Genomic DNA, 19962 nt, shown 5'->3' on the forward strand with positions numbered 1-19962 from the left:
TGTGTTTGGTGATTTTCAATTAAAGATAATGGTGATCTGGCAACTAAGTGATGCAGTGGATAGAGTGCTGGATTTGGAGTCAGGACAATCTGTGCTCAAATCCTGCTTTAGCCATTTGGGAGCTGTGTGACCCTGGACAAGTCATTTAATCTTTGCTAGCCTCAGTTTCCTCATCTGTTAAATGGGGATAATGGCATCTACCTCATAGGGTTGTTAGGATCAAATGAGATAGCATATGTAAAACACTTTGTAAATCTTAAAGCTCTGTGAAAAGGCTGGTAGTTGTTGTTACTATCATTATTATTTGGATTCTCAGATCTAGGAGAGCCTTGTTCTGAATGTTTTGGGAGATAGCTTGGATCATTGTATTTTTAACCTACCTGGCAAATTTTTTCCTATGGCACCATCAGATTCCTTGTGCCATGGGCTCAGAAAACTGTGGTGATTTAATATATTTTCAGAGGGAGTCTGTTTTACTCTCTATATTTACTTCACAATATTTGGCTAATTGTTTTTCTAGAAAATATCTTGGATCAATTCTTTCCTTTCTATTTTTTATAGCCCTTGCTTTGGCCTAATCTTGTGAAGAGAGTTACTGCAACCAGGCTCCTAGATGGTCTTCCTGCCTCTAGTTAAAAGAAAAAAATCGAATGTATCACACTAACAGCTAAAAATAATATTATTAAAGCTTTCATCATGTCAGCCTGCTGTTTAAGACCTATTATACTGCATCACTATTTGCTAGTGAGGCATTGTGGTGGAGTGGAAAAGGGAGCCGGCCTGGAATTCAGAGCCCCCAACGGAGTCTTGGTGGTTGGTCCCTGGAAATACAGGCTGGGATAGTGAGAATAAAAGGTTGACTTGAATGAGAAGAGATGATTTCAGATCTTGTATCCGGCACAGCAGATGCATTGGGTTTGTGACCATGGCAAAGTCCTTTAATTTCTCTACTTCATCACTTTCCTCATCTCTAAAGTAGAGATAAAACCCTCCCCACCTTGCAGGGTTGTTGTGAGGAAAGCATAAACTTTAAATGCAGGTATGAGTTACTCTTATCAGATTATACATCACAGGCTAACATTCATGATCTACAGCTGTTGTTTCATTCTACCAACTTCATTTCTTGTTGCTCTGGCATTGATTCTCTGTTCATGATGTATTCATTTGTTTTGCATTTCCTACACATAATTTACAGGTTCAATTACTCAACATATATTCATAAGTCCCTGATAGTGCTGGACTCTGAAAGGGTTACAATGACATAGGGTATAGTCTCTGTTCATGAGAAATATATCATCTAATTGGGGAAATAATTGGTATGTGTGTACACATATGCACTTATATATGAAAAATTGCTAATAATATGAAGAAATAAATACAAAATTATTTACAGAAAGTAACTACCATTAGAATTCAGAGGTAAAAAACACCATTTCTCCTTGAAATTTTAGTGCAGTGAGGAGACAGGATTTTTAATTAGGCCTTGAAGTATGGGTAGCATTTAGGACCAAGATGGTAGCTAATGGGGACATCAAAGGCTATAGTGCAGTTTTTTTTTTTTTAAGATTCGGTAACTTCTCTGTTCAAAGGCAGAAGGGAAAAAAGCCATTGTAGAGGGCAGAATTGAAGAAAGGCTCCAGAGGAGAAGCGGAGTAAAATTTGGGGTACAAAAGAAAGTTAGCCTGGGAGACAAAGATGCCTTAATTTGAGAGAAGAGGAAAGAAAAGTGAGTGTAGAGAAAGTGATATTTAGAGGAGAGAAAATTTTGTCTGATATCTTCTATCTTGTCAGTAAAGTAAAAATTTACATCATCTACAGAGTTGGGGATTGAGGAGAATTGAGAACGTTTGGCATAACAGTTATAAGGAATGTGAGAATCCTTTTATTCATCTCCTTAGCAACCAGCATCAAGGGGACCACTTAAAGTTAGTATGAATTTGGAGTGGTCTAGGCCAGCATGTCTCACATTTTACTACTTATTCATTATGTCTAAATGTTTTCCTTTTCAATATTATTCATTAATATTTACCTGTTTCAGACCTAGTTAAAAACATTCCCCTTCTTGACTATTCTTTCCTGAATCCATATTGTCTGACACTTAAGGAATGTACTTTGTCATGATCATGACCTCTAGGATTCAAAGACCGTTTATTCCTTATTCTCCCTGTGTGTTACTGCTGTTCTGACATTATATGTCTCCCTACCAAACTTTTTTTTTTTTTGGGCAGGGCAGTGACTTGCCCAAGGTCACACAGCTAGTACATGTGTCAAGTGTCTGAGGCCAAATTTGAACTCAGGTCCTCCTGACTCCAGGGCCAGTGCTCTACTCACTGTGCCATCTAGCTGCCCCCCAAACTTTTCTTATTGGGCTTTCAGCTATCATTGACTGCCTTCCTTATGCCTAGCAATCCCGGGTAGCTGCCATCAACCACCTTTTCTCCTTGTTTCTGGTTACTGGAGACTCTTAGAGGAAGTCATGAAGTTGTGCTGATAGAATCCATTATAAATTCAAGTCTTCAAGCCTCTGCTTGACCCTCATTGTGGCAAGGCCAACTTTTTAATCATCTTGTACTTGTTTCCTTTTTCATTCTTTATGGAAGCTGTTCTAAATTGACTCCACTATTTTCAAGTCTCCATTTCTATCTCTATTCCCCCCACAGTCTGAAGATTACCTTACTTCTTAGTTTAGCAGGTATCTCAGACTGTGATTTCTTTTAACTTCCTTCTTCTACATCTTAAAAAACTCTCTTTACCCATCCTTATTTTCTTTTTTCTTCTTTTCTTTTACATAATTATTGTTTTCTTTTATTTGTTCTTTGATTCACTCATTATTTAACATTTCATTGTTAAGTCTCTGTTGAATGTGTGTCTTTTGCATTTGCTGAAGTGAACTATTTTTATTCATCGTCATGTATAAAAGATGTATTTACTGTTTGTGTCTTTTTTGCAGATGATTACATGTTTGTGCCCTAATGTTTAAGTTTTTGTTCCATGTAATGCTGTAAAATATGTATATTCTTTAGCAGTTCCATTTAGAAGATGAAATAAATCTTTTGGATCTAGTTTCATTTTGTTCAATTCTCGACTTTTTCCTTTGTTTATCTTTCTATTAGACTTATCCTAAACTGAGAGAGACATTGAAATCTTCTGCCACTTTATGTAACTATTTAATGTTTCTATTGATTATTGAACTTTACTCTCCCAGTGTTCATTTTCTTTCCCAGCGCAGTGGATCAGTGCCCTCCCAACTCTTTTGTGTGTCAGTTGCCCCAAGGAGTTCTGATCCCTTTCTTTCGAGTGGTATAAGTACCAAGTCCCTGCTGATTATACCCATTGTGAAGTCCCATCTCTCTTTATAGAATATCTTTGTTCTTTCGTGGGAGTATTCATCAGTGGGACCCACTCACTGCTGAAACAAGATTTTCCCCTTTATTTTCTCTTTTTTTCCTAAAGAAAAAGGTGGTTTTTCTTGCCTCAGTCTATGACTTTGATTTCATCCCCTTCTATCTCCTTTGAGACTTTGCTTTATTTATTATCTCCCTAATCTTGAATCTCTCCTCAAAGCAGGGCTTCTTTCTCCTATCTTAAAAAAAGTCACTCAGGTGACTTTCCTATTCATCTCCTCTTCTTCACTGCCAGACTTTCAAAGATTACATTTGTTCCCTCTTACTCTTCAAGACCTACTTACTCCTCAGTGCTTTACCTCTGGAATTCTTTTTTTCTTGAAACCTTAGAGTCATGTCTTACCCTTCTGCCTTAAGGCCCATCTCTCGTTGCCACGGTCTTCAAGACCTTCAGTTCTGCCTCTGCAGGATCTAGCACAATGCCATTTCTGTGGCTACCACTTCACTTTAGGATCTCATTGTCTCTTGCCTGGATTATTGTAATAGCCTTCTGACTTTTCTTCCTGCTGTCAATCTTTCCATCATTCAGTGAATCATAAACCTCTCTGTGTGCCTTTGTATGTGTGTATACATACCTGGATGTAACACACACACACACACACACACACACACAGTTGCCCTTACTGTGTTCCAGATAATTGAGTTTACTAAATAAATGGCTTCCAAATAAACAATGTATAGTTATTACTTTGAGTGATAACTTCCTAAATAGACAGTCTTAATTATGTCTCTTCCCTACTAAAAAACTTTTTAGTAGGTGACTTCCCATCACCTACTCAGTAAATCCAGATTTCTTTACCTGGCTTCTTAAAATCTGACTCTTTAACTTTTCTCCTTTTATACTCTGTTTTTCTGCCACTATCTGTTCTTTTCCACCTTTGAATATATTTGACTCCGGTAGAATATAAACTCAGGTCTTTGTGACTCAAAGAATAACTATACATTATTTATATGGAAACCATTTATTTAGTAAAGTTAGTTATCTGGAACACACTAAGGGCTAAGAAGTAAACAAAAGGCCAGTGAGTGACCAAAATAGATGTCATTGTACTGTACTCCTTGATGATCTTGTTAGGTTCACATTTAGAGAACATTTATTTTAGACACAATTCTAATAAACTTGATTAGCTGTGTTCCCAGTTGACGGCAGATTAGAAGCCTTCACTCATACATTTATTCATTTGATGAACATTAAGTGGTAAGAGGTGGATTTAGCATTTGGAGAAGTGATGTTAGAGGCAGGTGAAGTTATAGCTGACAACTTGACATTAAGGGAACAGATAGAATACAAATAACCAGAACTCGCCTTTACCTGTCTGTAGCCATCTACTACAGGGGCAAATAGTGCTGTATGTTCAATGGCCTCTGAAGGTCTCACTGCATTACAACAAATAAGTATTTGTAATTATGACCTTGAGTCCCTTAGAAAAAAAACTTGATTATTTTATTATGTTTAAGAAGGCAAGGAAATGTGTAATGGATTTTAGAAAGATTTCTGCCCCAGATGTTTTTTTTTTAAATTCTGTTTAATGAAATAATACTTAACTTCTCTCTTAAAAAAAAAAGAGAAAAAAGATCATCTTTTCCTTAAGTGATCCCAGATAAACAGGGTGTTGTATTTAAATAGTTTTTCAGTCAGTATCACTAAAGATGTTGGAAATTAATTGGATTAGAGGATCAATTTGAATATGACCAAACAGTTTTAATGAATTTTAACTATGTATTTTGTTTATAATTTTTATTTATTTATGAATAGAACACTTATTAAACGCTCTTTATAGTTCTTTTAGTTCATCTTTCATAATAATTTTTCCTTAAATAGATGGGAAATAATGGTTCAACTTCATAAGCTTATAAAGCCATATAAGGCAGATTTCAGAAAAACCTGGAAAGACTTACATGAATCGATGCTGAGTGAAGTGAGCAGCAGAACCAGGAGAATGTTGTACGCAATAATAGCAACATTATGCGATGATCAACTATGATAGACTTGGCTCTCCTCAGCAATACAGTGATCCAAGACAATTCTAAAAGCCTTGTGATGGAAAATGCTATCTGAATCCAAAGAAAGAATTATGAAATCTAAATGCAAATTATTTTCACTTTTTGTTTTGTTGTTTCTTTCTCATGGTTTTCTCTTTTGTTATGATTCTTCTTTCACAATATGACTAATGTGGAAATATGTTTAACATATCTATACATGTATAACCTACATCAGATTGCTTGCTGTCATGGGAAGGGGGGAAGGGAAGGAGGGGAGAAAAATTTGGAACTCAAACTCTTACAAAAATGAATGTTGAAAACTATCTTTACATGTAATTGGAAAAAATAAAATACTATTAAGTGCAAAAAGAAAGTGGCCTTGGGTGAACATTTTAGGGCTCATTTTTGCTTCTAAATAAATTCATTTTAATTATATTTATTTATTTCAAATGTAGATGTTTGCCAATAAAAAAAAACCCTTCATAAAACATTAGATACTGTACCACATAATACCATACACTTGGTAGCATTAGGATTCAATAGTGTTAGATGTAGTGGTCTTTTCAATGAGCAGGTACCATTGTCATCTCAAAGATAGTCACTACATATTTTTGTAATTAAAGAACTTTTCTTAATCATCGATTTCAAATCATATATTTTAGGCCCTCATTTTACTTTTGAGAATAACAGTTTGTGACTTGCTTGCAGAAATGCATTGAGAATAGTTCATGCATCGAGCACTAGACCTGGAGTCGGGAAGACCTGAGTTCAAATTCAACCTCAGACACTAGGAAGGCACTTAATCTTTCTGTGCCTCAGTTTCCTTATCTGTAAAATGGAGATAATAATAGCACCTACCTCCAAGGGTTGTTGTGAAGATCAAATGAGATAATAAATGTAAAGCACTTTGTAAATCTTAAAGTGCTGTGTTGTTATGTGAGTGTGAATTTTGCTCTCTAATGTTTCCATTACTAATGTATTAGAATTGCCTCATTATTAGGAAATATAGAAATATAGAAAAACAACAAAAAATAATTGATTATGTAGTGAGAATATTAGGATAAAGAACGGAGGAAGAAGTAGGATAAAAAAAGCTAGGAGTGTGAGATGACAGAAAAGAGGAAGCAGGAAAGTATAACTGGATCGTTTGGATTGTTGATCATAACATGTGTATGTGTCTGGCTGCCCAATGATACAGCGTTCTTGAAGGCAGGGGCTGTATGCCTTTTATACTGTTGCTGCATTCTGCCTGCTACCTAGTACAGTGTTGGATACATTATAGGGCCCTCTATAAATACTAGTTGGATTGAATTCAGTGGAGGAAAAAAAGTCTGTTTTTATCAGTAGGCCTTTAAGGAATGCTATATATGTACATTTCAGTTTGATTTAAGTTAGAGTTTTCAGATATTGATTTAATTTGATATTTTGGTTCTTTAGAGATGCAAATATGACTGTTTAAAATTCCTTTTCTCCAGTATTTGTTGAAAATTTGTTTTTAAAAAACAACTGAGATTGCTTCTTTTTTCAGTGGACAAAGCTATTATTTTCCTTCAGTCCTAGGATATGAATTGCTTTGCTTTTACATGACATAATCTTCATATTTTCCACATCTGTTTCAGTAATCATTGGTTTTGGAAGCCTAAAATATTTGGAAGTTCATAGTGATGCAAAATATTCCATTTAATCTGGCTCATATTGCCAGTTAGACTAACATTAGGTGTTCTTGTAGTTTTCATGTCTTAATGTGTTAAAAGTCATTTAGTTCTGATTATTATGTGAAACATTTTATTTATACTGTTTCATTACCTGCATTTTCCTGTATTTGTTGGTGTCTTTGTTACCCATATTTTATTGTTTTATTGATACATTGTGTGCTTACTAACTAGATACAAATTACTTTTTTCTGTGGCTTAGTTTCTTTGTATATAAAATGGAGATAACTACCACCTCAGAAAAATATAGAGTAAAGGAATAGTAACTTTCATCGAAATAATAGGTCTGGAAGGCCTCTGAACGTTTCAGTTGTACATTACTATAAAGTGGCAACAGTAGGAACTTGTTAAATAGAATTATCATTTATTTGAAGTGATGCTTTGAATTGATTTTATTGCTTCCTTTAAAGTATTTTTAGGTAGAGTAGTTAAGTTTGAGATTGGAGGTAGGAAGAGTGCTACCCTTTAAAGCTTGTTAGGATTGGAAAATGGGTTGGATTTGATTGGCCTTTAAAAACATTTAGTTTTTCACATTGAAAATGTTTTTTTTTTTTCACTCTCAAAGTATTACCTTTTTAGATGCGCATAAGACTTAAAATTCCTGGCTAAAAACTATGACAGTATCTGTGCCTTTCTCTTCTTTACCTTTGTATTTTTTTTTAGCCCTGCCTTTTTTTCCATTCAAAATTTTGTATTTAGCTTTTTCCATATGTGCTGTCATCATCTCTTTACCTCTTGGAAGCTTCTCATTTCTCTTAGGTTGATCACAGAATCTGAATTAGAAGAGTCTTTGGAGACTGTTTAGTACAACTCCTACCTGAACAAGAATCTCTTTATAGTGCACCCAGAAGGTATCAAGCCTTTCTTTTCAAAACTTCCACTTGAGCATTCCCTGAATTTCTCATCTCTTCCTAAGACGGTCTCTAAGATACATCAACAACACTATTATCTATTTCTCCCACAGTAAACTTAACCCAGAGACATTCTACCATTGTTTCCACAAGTGTGGAAATCAAGAACCAGGGGGTATAACTTCTTAATATGCAATTCTATTCATCCCCCCTTTATCTGGTTAATGGCAGTGAGCTTTGAATAAGATTTACCCTTTCAGTAACCATATTACAGCCATGGGTCCCATCCTATTAATTATCAGTGCTGTCTGTGTGCTTTTATTCATTTTGTTCCTCTCCTACCTTGAAATCCTCTCTTCCCAAGTATATTATTGGTAAATATCACATGGTCTTTCATTTATGAGGTCCCTTTCATTTTTCATGTATACTAGTTGTTTGGTCTCAGATTGTAAACTTCTTAAGGTCTGGATCAAAACTATTCATCAACTTATTTTGTTTTTATGTCACTTTCATTTTCACCTATAACTGCTTCTACCTCCCTACCCAGCAAACCATCCTTTTAACAAAGATGAAAAAATCAAAAGGGGAAAAAAGCAGCTTCTCCAAACAAACCAGCTTTTCTCCTGTGCCTGACAGTCATCTATGCCATGTCCCACACTTGTCCCTGTCTCTTCAAAGAAGGAAGGGAGGTGCATTTTCTTATCCCTTCTTTGGGGCCAAACTCAAATTATTACAATTACACACTATTCTCATTTTTTTCTTGTTCTTTCCAATTGTTGTAATCATTGTTTCTGTTGTTTTCCTGGGTTTGCTTACTTCATTCTTCAACATTTCTTGTCTTCCTGTGTTGTTGTAATCACTGTTGTTTTCCTGGCTTTGCTTACTTCACTCTTCATCATTTCATGTCTACCCAACCTTCTCTGAATTGTTTCTATTCATCATTTCTTATGGCACAGTAATTCTTTTGCCTCCTTATAGTGTATACCTAGACATGGGATGATAAGGTCAAAGGAAATGGACATTTCCTTTTTTATATTTTATATATATTTTAAAAATATAATTCCAAATCACTTTCCAGAATGTTTGGAGCCTTTCACAGCTCCACTAATGCTTGTAGTGTATCTGACTTTTGTTAGCCTCTTTTGCCTTTATTTTTGTTTATTTTTTGCTTGTTTGCCAGTTTGAGGTGAAATCTTCAGAGTTGTTTTGGTTTGCATTTCTGTTCTTAATGATTTGGAGCAATCTTTCATATATTGTTAGTAGTTTGCAATTCTTTTTGAGAACTGTTCCCTTCCTTTGACCACTTATCCATTAGAGCAATGATTCTTACCCTGGGTTCCATGGATTGTAAGGGGTCTGTTGGTGGATTTTGGAGGGTCCATGAACTTGAATGGGAAAAAAAATGACATTTTTATTTTCATTAACCTCTAACTCTATGACTCATTGCTTATGTTTCAATGTCTACTTCTCCTGCTTCTCCTCTTCCTCTGCCCTCACCCCCACATGTGGTCCCTTTCTTCATTTGGGGTGCCATTCCCTTACTTGTGGGTGCTCTGTCCATAGGAATATAATTTTTGGATGCTTCTATTCTGTGAGATATTTTGGGGCTTGAGGGCTAAGTTCTGAAAAAAAATACTCTTAATTTTGGTTTCAAAAAGCCAAGACAATTTGCTTTTTGTCCCACACAGTTTTAATTTACGATTTCTTGAAATATAACTCTGAAAAACAGGCTTTAAAAAAGCCCATTGTTTCAAATGGAGCTACTTGACTATGTTTTTAAACCCAAATCACTCTGTTTTCATCCAGTGGCCAGTAATAGTCCCCAGCCCAAGCTGCTGTGGCTCTTTATTAGGTTTTGATTGCTTAGAATGAATGTAATTAGCAGTTGTTTTGTGTTCTGGCCAGAAACTCTAAGGGTCTTCCCTTCCTAGATTGATAGTTTTGTCATGGTAAATTGGGCCATTTTTTGTCTCAATTCTTACCTAGCCTCTTGTTCGTTGAATGGGTGTGGCCTCAGACAAATTGAGACCTGGGAAAAACCTTAATTTAGAAATGCCAAGATCATCTACTTTATCTTGGGCCATCACCATACATTTTGACTTTGGTCTTGCCACTGGACTTCATGAGTCTGGAAGAGAGTGAAGCTGATAACTTTAAGCAGCTGTGCCTCACTTAAATCCAATTCACACACAAGTCAAGATATTACCCTCATGATGCTATTGGTCCTTTTCCAAAATGCAGGACAAACAGTAATGACCTCAAACTGAAATCTCACATTTCCTTCAGTAATGAATTTTTAAAAATTCTGGTGAGTCTAGTAGGTTTTGCTAGATCACCAGAGTGGTGCATGACTTAGAAAAGGTTGGGACCCCTGCATTAGAGAAGGGCTTTTGGGCTTCTTATATTGGTAGTTCAATCTGTATTGTTGGTATCAGTGGGTCCTTGTCTTTTTTATTCAGCTCAGCAAATACTCAATACTTTATGCAAAGCCTCTGGTAGTCACTGGGGATAGATTTTTAGAATTCAAATTAAATTGAAGAAGGAAGTTGCAAAAAATATCCCATTTTCATCCTTTTCTAAATTTTGTTTATTTTTCCATTAAAATTTTTTTCTTGTTTTTTCTTTTACTTTTTTTTTTTTTTTTTGCCTTTCTTCACTACCCACTAACTCATCTCCTCCAGTCTCCCAAAGAGAAGCCTTCCCTGGTTATATATTAAGTATGGTCAAGGAAAGCAAATGAGCACATTGGCAGTTTTTGAAAATCTGTCCCATTCTGTGCCTCTAGTCTATCACTTCCATATCAAAGGTGGGAGGCTTATTTCATCTTCAGTAAAGTATTTGATTGTTGCGTTGATCAACATTCTGAATTCTTTCAAAGTTGTTGTCTCTTATGTTCTTGTAGTCATTTAATTTTTTTTTAGTGATTATGCTTATTTAACTCTTACTTTGTATAAGTTTTTCCAAAATTTTCTGTGACATAGGTAGGATTCGGTAGGGGCTAAGAGGAGGAGCTTAGCGTTTATAAAGAGTCTGCAGATGTGCCAGGCACTGTGCTAAGTGCTTTATAAATATTATCTAGCTTGATCCTCACTACAGCCCTGGGAGGTAGGTGCTATTATTATCCCCATTTTACAGTTGAGGTTAAATGACTTGCCCAGGGGTTATACAGATAGTAAGTATTTGGTGCTAGATTTGAACTCAGGTTCTTCCTGACTCCAGGTCTATTGGTATTGTACTACATAGGAAATGACAGGGAGGGACTTGTTGGGGACAGAAGATATAGTGTAGTTTGGCTTTGCTTTAGGCTTACTAGTGGGAAGAGCGGGAAGAAGTAAAGCTGGAAAGGTAGGTTGCTGCCAGACTGGGAGTGGGGGTGGGGAGTTTTGAAGGCCAGGAAATGGAGTTTGGATTTTGTGCTTTGGAAGTATTAGAGAGCCCTTGAAGAGTTTGGAATTGAGGAAAGACATGAGGAAAGTATTCTTAGGAAAAACAAGTCTGGATGTAGGGTGAAGGATGAATTGGAGGGGCAAAAGTCAATTAAGAGGCCATTAAAAGTCTTGGTGGTGCTTGTCTGTACTAGGGTGAAGGCATTTGGAATAGAGAGGAGAGGAAAGATATTGTAGAGTGAATCAAAAGGGTTCACTAACTGGGTAGGAGAGATTGCAGAGAAGGAAGAGTCAAGGGTAACATCAAGGTTTCTACTTAGGTAATGATAATAATGTGGGTAAATGGTGATGTCATCGATAGAAATAATGAAGGAGCAGGAGGGCCAGAAGGACAGATTGCATAGTACTCTGTGCTTTAGTAAACCTGCTTTCATTTAAGGCTCTGGGCTTTTGTAGGAAAGGATCACATAAGCACCATGTTGTTGATGGCATAGTGCTTTAATGTGTTACTTTTTTCAGGAGTGTTTTAATTTTAACAAAAGAAAATACATTAACCCTAAGCAGTGAGTTTCTCTGGTGGGATTTTTTAGGTATGAGGGGTTGGGGGTGGGGAAGCTATTTCTGATGGAAACAGCATTTTCAGGTGTCCTTCAAAATATGTAATTGACCACCATTACATGGTTTTGGTTATAGTTGAAAGCAAATAAAAGGTTTTATAGACTCAATCTAAACTTTTTTTCCCTCTTTTTAAAATTTATTATAGACCCCAGGGAGAGTTGGCTCTCAAGGTTCTGATTCTGATTCATCAGCAACACCTGGAAATGCCTTGGATGTCAACAGTGAAGGCTCTTCAGAGGTATGATAATATTAATGTAGCAAAGCAAATTTAATATTATTCAGGAAAAATAGCAAATATTTGAAGAAGCAATAACAAATGAAACATCTTATAGCAAGGTTCTTATAGTGTTACCAAACAAATTGGAACATGTGTTTCGAAATCATAATTGTAGGGACAGCTGTGCTTAGTGGATCACATTCTTGGGCAAGGATGTTGGGTAAGTGCTTTTAAAGCTTTGAAAAATGAAACTGGAAATATGGCTTGTCTATTAATGACTTGATTCGTGCTTGTGATCTCACTTTTATGAAATGATAGCTTTATGTCTATAAGAAATTACCTTGTAATCGTATGGTATTTCTTTAACTATATGTATACTGTTATCAGCTAGGGGAACCAGTTGTTTTGATTTACATTTTTTATTATTAGCAATTTGGATTATATTCTTATAATAAGCTTTTATTCAAGGAAAATATGCTAGCATTGGTTGGTAACTAAAGAGATTAATGTAATAAGTAAATAAAGACTTAAAAAAAAACTCAGAAGTTGTTGAGAAGTCAACTTTACTGATTGATTTAACTTTTAAAATTCAGTTATTGCTTCATTCCTTTGAGGAAAGTGAACATGTAGATAAGGAACTAGTGAATGTAATTTACTTGTATTTTTCAAAAGTGTTTGATGAGTTTCTAAACCAAAAGGTTCTTAAAACATAAATACATACTTAAGTACATATATAACACCAGAATTATGGAGGAGGTTTTTATGGATTAAGGACTGGCAAACTAAATCAAGAAATACTTAGACAAGGCAGTGTGTCCAGGCTTGATTAGGAATTCAGAAGTAGGAATTCAGAAATTTGAAGGAGATCCTGCCCTTAAGGACCTTAAATTTATTGGGGTCGAAAGTTATATAATAGAAAAACCATTTAAATATTAGTCAGTAAGCATTTATTAAGTACTTAGGATGTGCCGGGCACTGTGGTAAGTGCTGCAGATACAAAGAAAGGCAGAAGGGAGTCCCTGCTCTCAAGGGGCTCACTAGCTAGTGAGGGAGACAAGCAAACAAATATGTACAATCTATGAATGAGACAAAAAGGAAATAATTAACAATGAGAAGGCACTAGAATGAAAAGGATTGGGAAAGCTTGCTGTGGAAGGAGGGATCTTAGTTGGAACTTGAAGTGAGTCAGGGAATAGAGATGAGGAGGGAGGGTGTTCCAGGTGTGAGGAATGCCAGAGAAAATGCCCAGAGCCCAGAGGTGGAGTGTCTTGTTCCTAGAACAGTAAGGAGCTGGGTATTACTGACTGAAGAATAAATGAGGGAGTATAAAGTATAAGAAGAATGGAAGAGTGTGTGTGTGTGTATGTGTGTGTGGGTGTGTGTGCAGGGGTGAATGCTAGGTTGTGAAGGGCTTTGAATGCCAGAGGATCTTCTATTTGATCTTGAAGGTGGTAGGGAGCCACTGAAAGTTATTGAATAGGTGGGGTGACATGATCAGACTTCTGATTTATTTAGGAAAATTAGCTTGTTAACTGAATGGAGGATGGACTGGAGTGTGCAGAGACTCAAAGCAAGTAGACCCACCAGCAGGCAGTTAGGATAGTTCAGGTATGAAGTAACCAGAGGGCTTTTACTAGACTGGTGGCAGTGTCAGGAGAGGTGTTGCAAGGATGAAATCAACAGCTTTGGCAACAGCTTGGATATAGGGGGTGAGAGATAGTGAGAAATCATACCTAGGTTGTAATACCTAGGTTGTGGGCTTGGGAGGATTGGGAGGATGGTGTTGCTGTCTCAAGTAATAGGGAAAGGGAGGGGTAGGCGGGGAATAGGATTTAGAAAGAAAGATATTGAGTTCAGTTTTGGACATGCTGAGTTTTAGATGTCTTCTAGACATCTATCATGCTAGACTTATTGGTGCAGAACAGCTTTTCAGCAGGGAAGGAACGCTAGATTCATTGTTGACTTTTCCCAGAAGCTCTCTAGACAGTTTGCTGCTTTAGCCAAACAGGCCAACCAAGTATAGGGAATTTACTGGAAAGATTTTTTGGGGGAAGAGAATGAAAGCATTATCCTAGTATAATATTAATAGTAATAATAACAACGCTATATGTTTCTAATGGACTTGGTACTTTTCAAAAGTCTTTATATACATTTGCTTATCCATGGTATGACTTTACCTATGATATAATCATGTATTTCTGGCCAGTGCATCTGACAAAAGGCTTTTTGTATCTGCAAGTAGTCCAGAGAAGTGTCATTTTATATTTAATAAGCTCCTTTTATATGCAAGGTGCTGGAGGAGTTGGCATCTATATATTATCTGTAACATATAGTTAATACAGCCTCTGCCCTCATGGAGCTTATAGTCTAGGAGAAAGGGCTATGACATACCAAAAATACTTACTTTATTATAAGTAAATTATAATTACAGAATGTTATATGGGGTTTGAGGAGTCTGGTCATTACGGGTGGAAGCTCAGGGAAGGCTTTTATGAAAGAAAGGACATTTGGATTGGGCTTTTTATGGGCAAGAATAATTTGACAAGGAGACATGAGGAGGAAGACATTTTAGGCATAGTAAATGACTAAACAACATTGTAGACAAATAAAAGGATGAAGGAGTTGAAGTATATAGCTGAGGATAGGTGAGAAAAAAAATGAAAGTTATTTAGTGAGGAAAAATGAAGAGGGGATTCAGTTAAAGTCCTTAAAACCATAAAGGACACGAGATAAAAACATGGATTTATTTATTCAGCAAATGCTGGACTGCTAACATGAGGTAACTGACTCCTTGAAGCTCATTGCAGGTAACTTTAAGGCCAATAAAAAGGAAGCATTACCTTCGGTAGCCATAGTAAACTTATAAACTTTTAGTAACAAGTGGTCACATGAGCAGAAAACATAAATAGGTTCAAGAAAGGTTTAGAGAGATTCCTGAGAATAGTACCATGATAGGTTAAAGGAAGAAAAGGATGAATTGTAATATAGCCCCATTTAGATGTTGATACAGTGAAAGGCAACCATATCTTCTATATGAAAGATGCCTTGGCGCAACTATTAGAGACAGAATATTGGGCTGGATAAACGATTGGCATTATTCAGCATGATATTTCATATTTTATTATTTCTCTGCACTGATTACTTAGTAATAAAAATGTTTGGATACTTAGAGTACTCTTTATCTACCCTGTCTTATAATCAGTGTTCATTTTTTTTAAAGAAGCTGTCAGTTTACTTTTTTCCATTCTTAATACCCTAAAATAGATATTTTTCAGTTAATTACATAGAGTTAAAACTGAATAGAAAAGATAATTTAACTGATTATTATCTAAGAGGTTTTAGTTCACTTTGGGAACCCAGTTGAATTCTGAGTTATTTGATAAGAACCAGTTCATTTATCCTAATTTCTGTTGACATTTCTCATAATGATCAGATCTAGTTAATTACATACACTAGCTAATTAACCTGTGGATATGTAAAATCTGTTTTACGAATTCTATTAGGCAAATTTACTTGGACTGCCTTTCCAACACAGTCACATTAATTTCCCCTATGCTATAAAGTACTTTTTTATTTTACCTTTTTAATATATCTCATGTTCAAAATATTGATCAACAATGAGTTACTTAACCATATTTGGTTTTCTTATAAGTTCATGACCTTATGCTATAATCTTGTTATTGTATCAGTAGATTGGAATTTAAGCAATCTGTAACATTTTAAAGCCTCCATTTTTCTGGGTGCTAGACTACCTAAATGTACAATTAGAACTCCTCACTTCAGTGAAATGGACTTTATGTTCATTTTAAATTGAACAGTAAGATGAATGTTTTGGAGATTTTATTTTATAGCTACTTTAAGCAGATAGACTTGACACATTTTTTTTCTTCCTTTAAGACTGCTATTATTAGCTATGTACATTTTAATTTGAATGCAAAATAAACATGTTTTACTGAGATCAGATTTCACTCTTTTAGCAACTACTGATATATTTTCACATTAGCAAGTCTTTGGTATTATTGCATGATATGTGAACATTGTACATGCGTATCACTTAACTCCTTAACTAGTTGGTTTTGTCAGATTAAACATTGAAATTTCTTTACTTGTCTTTGGGTATCTCCAAGTCTCTATGAGTCCAACAAACAAAAAAACAGGCTAAGGGGTAGCACTAATTTTTATAATTTCTCTAATTTAAGCAATCCTATGGATTCCTCCTAGACTTCTAGGAAAGTGATTTTGAATCAGGACAGAACTGTTCTAGAGCAAAACTGATCCAGGAATGGCTTGGTCCAGCAGAGCCCTGTTATAATTATTGGAAGAGAGAAAAGACAGATTCTTTACCTTGAGCCCTAGAGCTTTGAACGATTTGGGTAAGGTATCCTGGAAATTCACATGGTATCACTTCTTACCTGTTTTCCTTGGAGGAATCTGGAACTACCCTGCCTTCCTGATCTCCTAAAAATTCCTTGAATTAGTAGATGATCATTAAACAGATTTTCCATTTGATCCCTCATGCCAGGTTTGTAGTCTCAGAGAGAGGCTATTATATCATTATCACCAGTATTTAATAAGGACTTAGCAGAAAGGCCACATAGAGTAAAATGTCAATACTAAGTAATTTCAGTATTTCACCATTTAAGAGATAAGGATTTCATTGATGTTGGTACTTTCTCCATCGAAGTAGATTACCCTTTCATAAAAGTTTTGCCTGTTCCAGTTTTGCTGGCGTGTCATCTTCTTTCTCACACCTTGATGTAGTTGACTCCCAAAGGTCTATCCTTGACTCTCTACATTTCTTTCTCTACTCTTCTGTGGCCTCTTGTTTAATATCACAACTTCAGTTCTTACCTGTATATAGATCTATAGCTTTAGTTTTGACTTCTGAATTCCACACCTTCATCACCAGCTGTTTAGAGTATAGTACTACCTGTCTAAAATTGAGTGTCTTTTTTGCTCTTAAACTATTTTCCTTCTGACTTTACAGTGTCTTTCTGTAGTACTTCCCTTTACCCCCACCTCCTGTTTTCACAACCTTAGTGTCATCTTTTGGCTGTTAATTCTACCTCCTCTCTCATTTGATCAGTAACCAGATCCTGCTGTTTCTACCTCTGAAACCAGCCTCCTGTTTTATCTCCTTGCCATCCTACACTGGTATAGCCTATCATTATCACTGGCCTAGACTAGTGCAATAGCTGTTCTGCAGTTCTTCCCATCTCACCTCTCTTCTTCCTCTTTGATGTTATATTACACAACACTTCCAAGATAATATTTTGTCCATATAAATCGGGACATGTCATTCCTTTGCTTAAAAATGTTCAGTGGCTCTTTCTTGCTGATTCAGGAAACTTGACTGTTCTGGCATTTGAAGGCCCTCCGACCTTTTATCCCACTGACATTTAGAGCTTTTTTCTAATATTACTCTTCTCCTAGAGAGCTCTGCTCTGGTAAAACTGGACTATCTTCTACCTTGAGATTTGTACAGACTGGATTCCCATACCTCTGTGCCTTTGTTTGTGCTTTGGATTAAGTATGGAAACATTTCATAAAAGGAAAACACTGGCCAATCAGCAGGTGGACTTATTATTTAATTGAAAGGATAACACATTACACCTTGGCTAATTTCGTGGGAGAGGTGAATTATAAAGATAATTTGAGTATATTTTTCACTTTTGTGGATTAACAATACTCAAATTTTATTTCACTTGATTTTTTCTTTCAAATTTCTAATTTATTTCCTATCTTTCATATTTTTGAGTTGACTTTAAAGTAACATGTAAAGTTTGTTGTTTCACAGGGCTTTATCTGTCCATTTTGCATGAAAAGTTCCATAACTGTGACTGTTCTTTTGGAGCATTACCAGAAGGAGCACAGGGAGAAAGAATGCGGTGGCCAGACTCTTCTTAATGACTCCTTTGTTAACTGTGGGTCCCTAATGTTTTGTTTTAGCTCGGGTGATGGGCTTCCCAGAATACCTGGCCTTCTCCATTGATTGGCTGTTGCTTAACCTTTTGTGGTACAAGGGATTATGGACTGCTTTAATTATGCATACCTAATAATCAATGTGTGATAAGCAAAATGGAAAATCTGCTGTTTTTACTTATGTTTTTGGATTTTTTTTTGTGAGCTTTGAAGTATCAAAGATTTAAGCTAATGTTTTCATATAACTTATGCCATGAAATTTCATTCATGAATGAGTTAAAAACTATTTCTCTTCATTTATGTTGGCAAGGGTAACAGTTTTCCAAAAAAATATTTTAAATTAATAATTAATAGTACAATCATAATAATAAAGTAATAATTTGATATCTTTATACTTCTATTATATGATATATTTATGATAAATTAATAAGTAAATTTTAAGTTAAAATTAATTAAATCCAGTTAGATGAATGTGTTAGATTTTTCTAGATTATCTGTCCCTCCGACAATGAAAAAGGAGGTCACTGATGTGAACAGGTGCTGTCATCTAGAGAAATCTATTCAGTTAAATTAAATAAACACATATTGAGGTATTTTTAATAGTGAGTTATATTTAATAAATACCTGTTGTACATAGTAATGTGCAAAGCATTACATGAGGTCTTGTCTGTGATGTAAAGATAGGACACAGTCCTTACTTGCTGTCAGTGAGCTCACGAAGTAGTGGGATTGATAAGGCAGAGACATAATTACTATCTAACCCTGGCAAGAACCTATGATTACCTTTGTGAGAGAACCTCTCCCATCTCTACTGTTTATAATCTGTAGTCTTGTTGAGTTGCCTGAAGTTTTATAGGGATTGACCTGCCCATTAGTTAGACAGAAAGTGTCACTGGCAAGATTTGAACTCAAGATCTTTCTACCTCAAAGTCCCACATTCTTTCTATTATGCTGTGCTGCCTTATATACAGATAATTATAGTACAGTAATTTAAGTGCCACAAGGTGCTAAATTTGGTTCAGAAGAGTCTGTTAGAGCTAGAAGAGACGGTAGTTTGGTCCCATTATTTTACAAATGAGACCAATTCCCACAGAAGTGAAATGGCTTGCTTAAAGTTGAAGAGCAAGCTTGGCTGTGTTCCAGCCAACTCTTGTTCTGAATTGGCTGGAACAAGAACCAGCTTTCTTGGCTACCAGATGAAAACCTCCATCACTGCCTCATGGGTAAGAGACCTCATGTGCTTGGGGGAATCAGGACATACTTCACTATGGAGGTGATATTTGAGATGGGCCTGTAATGCTAGGTTGGCTTGTGACAGGTAGAGGTGTAGAGGGGATTCTCCACATTCCATGTGGAATGAATGAGATGCACAGAGGTGAGGAGACTGAATGATGAAACACATGGGCTAATTTAGAGAAAGTTTGTCTATGGCAGTAGGTATAGGTAAGGAAATAGTGGAGAAGCAACTTTGGGACCATATTGTGGACATACTTCAATGCAGCTCTGATAGACAGAGGAACACCCTTGACGGTGGTTGGGAAAGGGGCTGATGTAATTAATCAGTTCTGCTTTTGGAAGATTAATTTGGCAGCAGGGTAGAGTAGAGTATGGTTTAGAAGGGAGGGAGACTAGAGATGGAGAGAACAGTTAGTTAAGCTATTGAAATAGTCTTGAGAGAGTGGTAATTTGGGCCCATACTAGGGTGAAATCAATGACTGTGATGCTATATGTTAATGAGAAAAGAAAATAAAGTTATTTTTGAACCTATTAAATTTTTTTAATGAGGAAGTGAAGCTCTTTATGCCATCTAGGTATTGAGAAAATAAAGCTTTTTGAGGGAATTACACATTCAGGTAAAATTCCTCTTAA

General features: G+C 35.9%; 1 protein-coding gene across 1 annotated transcript in view; it reads left to right on the forward strand.

Moving 5' to 3' along the window:
- EEA1 (early endosome antigen 1) overlaps positions 1 to 19962 on the forward strand; it is a 127908-nt gene that overhangs the window by 11569 nt on the left and 96377 nt on the right. Inside the window, exon 2 of the mRNA XM_036761429.1 lies at positions 12100 to 12192. Within this exon, the coding sequence (XP_036617324.1) occupies positions 12100 to 12192 (93 nt within the window). The remainder of the gene's footprint in view (positions 1 to 12099; positions 12193 to 19962) is intronic.

This window comes from Trichosurus vulpecula, chromosome 5, assembly GCF_011100635.1.
Source record: "Trichosurus vulpecula isolate mTriVul1 chromosome 5, mTriVul1.pri, whole genome shotgun sequence".
NCBI classification, from domain to species: domain Eukaryota; kingdom Metazoa; phylum Chordata; class Mammalia; order Diprotodontia; family Phalangeridae; genus Trichosurus; species Trichosurus vulpecula.